The sequence below is a fragment of the Habropoda laboriosa genome, unplaced genomic scaffold, assembly GCF_001263275.1.
Source record: "Habropoda laboriosa isolate 0110345459 unplaced genomic scaffold, ASM126327v1 scaffold80, whole genome shotgun sequence".
NCBI lineage: Eukaryota > Metazoa > Arthropoda > Insecta > Hymenoptera > Apidae > Habropoda > Habropoda laboriosa.
In genome coordinates this window covers 1,236,901-1,244,579 of record NW_017100193.1, presented here as the reverse complement: position 1 = coordinate 1,244,579, position 7,679 = coordinate 1,236,901, and the positions used below count along the sequence as shown (strand labels likewise).

The following is a 7,679-nucleotide window of genomic DNA, read 5'->3' as shown; positions in this document are numbered from 1 at the left end:
CATATTTCTTCCGAAAGGAATGCAGGTGATTGTCAATTTAATATAGGAAACAGCCTTTAGATAATAATAAAAAAAAAGAAAAATTACATATTTTTAAATGAAATATTAATAAATTTTAAATTGAAATTTTAAAACCGGTCATTTGACCGGGGCGTGGTACGGTTAGTTTCTAGACAGTCTGGGTTTTTTATGACCCAAGTGAAATTTCACTCTATTTCTTCGAATCAAATTTCTATTTTTACTGAAAAAAGTTTTAAACATTTGACTTAACGAACAATTGTACAATTCAGTATAGACTTTGATAAGCGTCCCAGAATTTTTTCAGACTTTCCGAAAGCTTAAAACGGTAACAAAATTAGACCTGGACACAAATTACCTAATTTGCCTACGGAGGGTTAATGAACTTACACGTTACCGAATGCACGGATTGATATAAATGATTAATAGCTACAAACTGAACAACTTTCAACGAAATGAACAAGAGTTGTAGATTCTGTTACACTTGCGAGCTACACATGACAGGTTACACTCTTTGCAAAAATTCCTAATTTGTGTAACGTATTCTTACGGTATAATATTGTTGTTAAATGTAAACAAGATATTACACAGTCTGTGTAGATAAAATGTAGAGATTTGTAACGCATAGTAATTACTTACCAGCAAGAACTCCAGCCATGTAAACCGCCGCGATCCTCAGACTTCCGTGAACCATTTCCAAGGGAAGTCCCACGACCACCTGTACTCCCAGGTTAAATAGCAGGTGAAGCCACCTGAAATGTAAGTAAATACATTCCTGAGACAGAGTTCACCTTTATTCAAATGAACAGAGAAGAAGGAAAAGATACGACGAAGTAATTTGCTCGGTTTTATTCGAAAACGTGTCACCATGTTATCTTTACAGAATGTTTATTCTGATTCTGTTATTTTCATTGAAATTCAAGAACATTTATGTACTGTTTTTCTTTTCTCTAACTTTTAGAACAAGTGTGCCATGCTTTAATCATTACAAACTAATATTGAAAAATGTAACAATGTACAACATAGTAGCATATCTATGATTCAAGTAACTTTTGTGCCTAAAAATTATACAGTAAAGAGTAAAAGTCAACACACAAGCGAAATTTTATGGTAAATAATGTTTTATTCAATACTTGAGTGTAGATTAAAAAAAAAATAAATAAATACGTAGTAGTTTGTGTATAACGCTTTGGATTTCCGTGAAAAATAAGAAATTCGTAAATTTGCAATTCTTAAATTAAGAGAGTTCGAGACAGAATTCGTCGAGCCCATATTTTAGGCGACAAAACGACGTACGGGACAGTGAGGCGCAAATTAAAGTTATCCATTTCAGGGAAGCGGTGCGCGCGAAAGGCGAGAGATAAAAGCGGAACCGAGTCGAAGGAACGATACCATCGGTGATGTTTTCTGGAAAATTCGGATCGTCGAGCTAGGAGTATCGTAACGACAACGGTGCGGCGGCTCGGTAAAATTCAAGCAATTACGAATTTTATCTCGCCCTGCGGTGAAAGTTTCTTCGCGAAGAGGAAGAAGAAGAAGATGATCGAGCTTATCTAGTTCGCTCGACTTCGCGGAAAGACTGGTCCTCGAGATAACATTCGTATGACACGTTCCACTCAGTTTCCCCTCATCTTTCATACTCTATTCTCGATTCAATTGTGGCGATTATAATTCCTTAACGCCCTAAATTCCGACAAACCAACTATAGCATTTAAGAATGAAGACGTTAATTTCTTTAACGGAAGATGCTTCTTAATCGTGAGTATATTAGAAAATTGAAACGTTAGTATGTTTGCTCTGTTGGGGTATTTTTGCCTTTCATGGAAGTATTAGATAGAATATTGTTATTTACAAAGCTGAAAAAATGGCTGAAAGTTACGTTTATGTCCTTTGAAAAAAATTTGAAATTTTTCATTTAGTAGTTGCCTATGAAAAAAAATTCCCAAACTGTACCTATATTCAGACGCCTGAGGGTGGGCAAGTCCCTCCCAACCCTTGCACAGAAATCGGGTCAATTTGACCCAAAATCAAATCATAAATTCTTTTTCGTCTGTTATTAAATGTATCATTTGAACTGAAACTTTTTCATATCTTCGAATATCTAACAAACATTAATTATCTTTACAAAAAAGAACAAAATTTGTACGATTTTTTTTAATGGAAATCAATTATATTTTTCACGTATACAAAATACAGTAGTGCACACATAAGCGTCCGCAGTCGGGACCGAATAAAGTGGGATACCGATATATCAAGTGTCAGTTGTTCACATTCAGGAGTCGATATCGAATTAATTTGTTTCACTCGGCACGCTCGAACTTCACTCCGAAGTCCCATTTCCAAGAATCCCCAAGAAAGGGGATAGCGACGGACGCTTAAGCGTGCAAGCGCGGACGCTTAAGCGTGCACGTGGACGCTTAGGTGTGTGAACGTGGACGCTTAGGTGTGCAAAAATGCGAACACCTATGCGTGCACTACTGTATTTGATCGTCTCGTTCAGAACAGTAGACAGACTTGTCGTTAACGTTTTCACGTTTTTACCAATGTGTTGGAAAAATATTGCACGAAATTTGTATAAAAATCAAGGCAAAGCTAGCGAAAGGAATAAATTGGCGAAAACGAGAGATGAATATCTCGGCATGTTTCAACAACAACGTTGACTATTCTGCGTTTTAAGATGATGAACATTCGGATCAAAAATGCTCGGTGAGGCGAGAAACGTGATGTACGGAGACACTGAACAATTTTGCAAATGCAGAAGCGAGCGAAAGATACGTACGTATCGATTCGTTGAAAGTACGCAATCCACGAAATGGAGCATGCAAAAAGGAACTCGGAAGGCTCTTCCCCTATCGAGAATAGTTGGAAGCCAGGAGAAGGACGACAAAACGATAAGACAAGAGAATATATAACCTCTTTGTAAGGCGAAAGAAAGACCGCTATCCGTCATTCGTATTTGCGAAATGGAAGTTTCGATCCACCTAGGATCATTCTCCATAGGAGGGCTGAAAGCTGACAATCCAGTGCAATTCGTCCACTGAGACGATGCTAAAGGATTCGTTTAATTACTATCCAATTAACTGAAACTGTTCCCCCTTCCCCCTCCATCCTTTTGTCCTTCTTCAAGCTTCCCGCTGACCCTTTTCTATCCTGTTAGTACGAAAAGCTTTCGTGTCGTGACTCGAATAATATTGTCGTTAGGATGCACGTGGATTTCGTAAATCGGTCGTACGTTTTCAAGAGAACAGAGCTGGTCTATGGTAGGACGATAAATCGTTTCGCACTTTTTCCGTCGATTCATCGACTTTATTGCTACCCGGTCAAATTGATTTCGCGGTCTAAATTGTGCACGATAAAGTGAACACTTGTTGTATATACCGTGAAGGAAATTATGTCTTTTCTACGTCTAATCCCCTGTTATCGCGAACTTTATGAACACAGCAGAACGGTTTCGATTGTATTGCAAACTCATCGCTCGAAATCAACGACCACGACCGTATAACGACTGACGAGATTCTAGTTAACAGTTTTCGAATCGATGAGTAAATGGTAGGAAAATTTAAGAGGTGATTCTAGAAGCTAAAATAAGACGAAAATCAAGAATAACAAAATTGTGCTTGAGCCTTCGTTTTTCTGTTATTAACATTTGAAAATATCCCCGTGGTCGAGCAACCCTACCTACACCAATGAAGGTAATTATCACCTTTCACTGAAAAATATCTCAGGAGCTATTGGTTTCTAAACCTGCATACCATAAGAGTTTTTTTACACAGCGTTTAATACTCTTTGGAATTGTGCAGTCAAACGTTACACATTTCATGTAAGAAACTCGAAGTGACCTTCCTATCTCGATAAAAGAGCAAAGTAAAAAAGACTGATTACTGTATTGTTCATCCCCTTTGATATCATCTCCTAGATATTATCTTAATTATTTTTTCTTTTAAGTATCATCTAAACATGGTTCAGTTAATCATTTTTGAGATTTGTCAAAGTTTTACACGAACTCAGAGAAGTGATTTTTCACTGTTAAACATTTGAATCAAATCGCACGTTGAAATTGTTATCGATGACGTTCATATACTTCTAATTTATATAAAAAAAAATTGAAATTCGTTAAAATAAGACGAGTGATGACGTACTGCAGTTCACTTTAACTGTTACTCGAACCGTGTTCACAAAATCATCGAAAATGTTCACGTTCTTCCTGGCTAAGGATCATGAATCGTTGCTATTCGCGGGCGTGGCACAGAAACATCCTTCCGACGATATTTGTTCTCCTCTTTTCACGAACTCCGCGATACCATTGTCTGATCTAACCGTGCGCCGTCTTCACTTCCTGCAATTACCGTGATTGTTTCGATTTTTGTCGGCTCCAACATTTCTCACGACACAACACCCTCTCTCCTCTCTTCACTTCGTGTACCACTCTTTCTCGCACAGTTACAGAACACCAACGTCAGGCGATAAACTTTCTACTGTATCTCTGAAACGCGAAATTAGCAACCAGAGGAACAGCGATTTTTAATTAGCTACCTTGTGGTTGTTTCTGTTCGTTGCTGAACGGAATGTTGTTCGAAATATTCAACATGTTTCGAGTGGAGTTTGAAAGACGTAATTCAGGTTACAGATAGCACAAGTTCAAAGATTTTACCGCTTTCTGAGAACTTGCTTCTGTTTCGAATTATGCGGTGAATGGATAAAGTTACCTCCGGAATATTAGACCGCTTGTTCCGGTAAAATCGTAGCCGCAACAGTTTTGTTTGTAATTTAAAATAGCGTTTAACATTTTTTTAGATACACAGTTAAGTATATCTTGAAACATAGACACTGAATATATAAAAATTAATAACATTTCGAAATTTTCGTTTTTAATGCAAGATATTCGAAATGTAAAAAAATTAAAATAAAAAAAGTTGATAACTATCATTCATTATCGTGCACGTCGTGTCACAATTATAAGCCGAAAAACAATCGTTCGAACGAGACTTTTAATAATATTCGAACTTCAAATGCTTGCAACTGTCAAATGTGTCAGACACACAAATTACTGATTTTTTCAAACATATTACGTTAGTAGTCGATTCTACGTAGGTTCCTGTCTTACCTCCAAGAGAGATGAGTGGAGGTCCACCTTAAACATAAATTTCAAGGCTCTCGAGACCTATAAAATTCGAAACCAAAACGATGAAAATTGATCACGGGATTCCCAAGATATAAAACTAGGCAGAGTTATATGGATCACCCTGTACATTATTATCACATGTACATCTACGAAACAGTCGCTAAAATTCACATCGAAGTGTAACGCAAAATTTAGACAAATAAAGTATTATCCGCGTTTTGCAAGAAAAAGATTTACAATTCACAACAGAAAGGTGAGGGGAATACCCGAGTACACGAGGAGGAAGACACAGAGTCTACGAGAAAACGTCGGGGGTCACTCTTATTGCTGTTTCCATATGTACGTAGGGAAAATGGTCGCCTTATCTGGTGTTCCCATGAATAATTTAGAAAGCTTCACCGTTGAAAACTTTTCCGCTGCTCGTGTGATTCTTTTCTTCCAAACCGTCACGGGTGCATACGAGTGGGGAAACTCGCGCGAGAAGCTCTCGAGAGTGTAGTTGGTGGAAGAGCTACAGCGCGATCGTAAATCACGACGTTAAGCGAAAGCATCGATTGATTAAGCTGCACGCAGGACCGTACGCGTCTTACGGGAATCCCCCTTCTATCTCGTCACGTGCTGAGCGACACGTGATATCGGTATACACCCGCATCTACCTTCTCTTGTTTGCAACATTTATACATCTATAGTAATTGCTACTTCGAAACCTGAAGTTTTCCAAACTGTATGCTAAATTTTTTTTTAAATATATCTTTAAGGAAGAACCAGTGCCAAGTTGATTTCGTACGGTCCTGAACGAGGCTCGAACTCCTTATCTTATCCCAACTGATGTTTCGACGGTAGGATTTCATGTTCTTTCACGCCTGTCTGATTTTACGACCGCGCTATATCTCTTCCACCGACTATACATTTATGTACATCTCGCACGTGTACACTGTGTCTGAGAGTGACTCTCGGAGAGCGGACATTTTGCAAGTTACTCTCGAATGGAATGGTGATATTATTATTGTAGGATTGGCCTTCGCACTCAAATAGGAACCAACGAGGAAAAGTAGAAAGTGCGTTATTGGCGTAGCGCGCAAAGTCTCGGCTTGCCAGCCCGGAGGTCGCGGGTTCGATTCCCGTTGGGTGGTCCCCTCAAATTTTTTCCTCGGTTTCTACATTATCGGAGAGAGTAACCGAATAAATTTCGTCAGCCGTGTACGTTTTTACCGTTGCAATATGTCGTAGAGGTTGAATAAAAAATAGTGAAATATAAAGATGGTAGGCAAAGGGAGATAAGAGAGAGAGAAACACGGCCCCTTGAAAAAATAGCCAGGTTAAAAGCTGGAAGAAAGCGTATTTTCCAGCGTGGGAGCAGGCGCGTGTCGGGGCATTTACGTAATACTGTTCGACTGGTGGAACGACGGTTGAATTCGATTCCCATTGGACGACGAGAGATTGCAACGTGATTCGCTGTCGGTGGAAAGAGATAGAAATTAGCGTCAAGGATTAACGCGCGGGAATTGCATCGGGCGCGTTCACAGGGAAGGACGGTCAATCGAGGAAAGTGGCTGGCAAAATGTCCAATTTGTTACACGTGACACTTTTTTTTTACCGCGCGCAATCTGAATTTCAATCGTCCACAGCTCTTTTTCGGAATCTGTCCTATGAATATTACTGCAAAGTATAAATTAATATAAACGGTAATACTCATCAATATTACATTAATTAAATCGATAAAAAGAAAAAGGTTGGAAATGAAATACTCGGTATTCGAAATAGAAAAAGAAGAATATTTAAACGTCACCGTTTCGAAGTTCCCTTTTCTTACATTGCATTCACTTTTATTATATACGTTTATTAAATTAAATAATAGTAGTACTTGATATTTGTTAGCATGCTAAATTTTTCATTTTCGTGAATTATTTAATCTATCACATATTCATTACTTGGAAATTAATTATTGCCTTCACTTGTTAATATCGACAACGGATATATTACAAGTGCATCCTACGAAAATGATATAAAAACTGATTTCTTAGAAGAAAAAAATTTTCTTGAATACTACATCGTATTTTGCAATAAACGACAAGTTTCTCTCGCAAAAAACGCTTTCACATATTAAGGAAATACGATTTTTCTCCAATATTTCTAACAAATGCGACGAGAATTTCAATATCTACATTTTCCAATAATCGTCGTGAAATTTCATTCCACAGTCAAGAATGTAACGAATGTCCGTCTAATGTTTAAAAAAGAAACAGTAGCGTCGTGATATTTTCGACAAGCATAAAATTCATACGTATTTTAGAACGTTAAAATACCTTTTTACGAGCAAATAATCTTTTCACTTTCCTATTCATTTATCAGAGCACAAACGACTTATCTAACTATACCAAAATGTCTCCTCAAGCGGAGTAGAGTAGTGGGGGTAGCACGCCCCGCCCACTTTCCCTTCATTCGCGCACGCATGCGCGTTGGAACGTTCAGGTCTGCTTGGTCGGCCTACAGTTATGTTGTGTCATATTTCAAATACGTAATACTTATTGGCTAGTTA

The 7,679-nt window shown here is 38.0% G+C and overlaps 1 protein-coding gene across 1 annotated transcript in view; it reads right to left on the bottom strand.

Moving 5' to 3' along the window:
• Positions 1-657: 657 nt before the first annotated feature.
• Positions 658-7,679, bottom strand: part of LOC108570146 (rhomboid-related protein 3-like) — a gene marked incomplete at both ends in the record, with an annotated part of 93,542 nt that continues 86,520 nt past the window's right edge. Inside the window, one exon of the mRNA XM_017931936.1 lies at positions 658-770. Coding sequence (XP_017787425.1) covers positions 658-770 — 113 coding nt within the window. The remainder of the gene's footprint in view (positions 771-7,679) is intronic.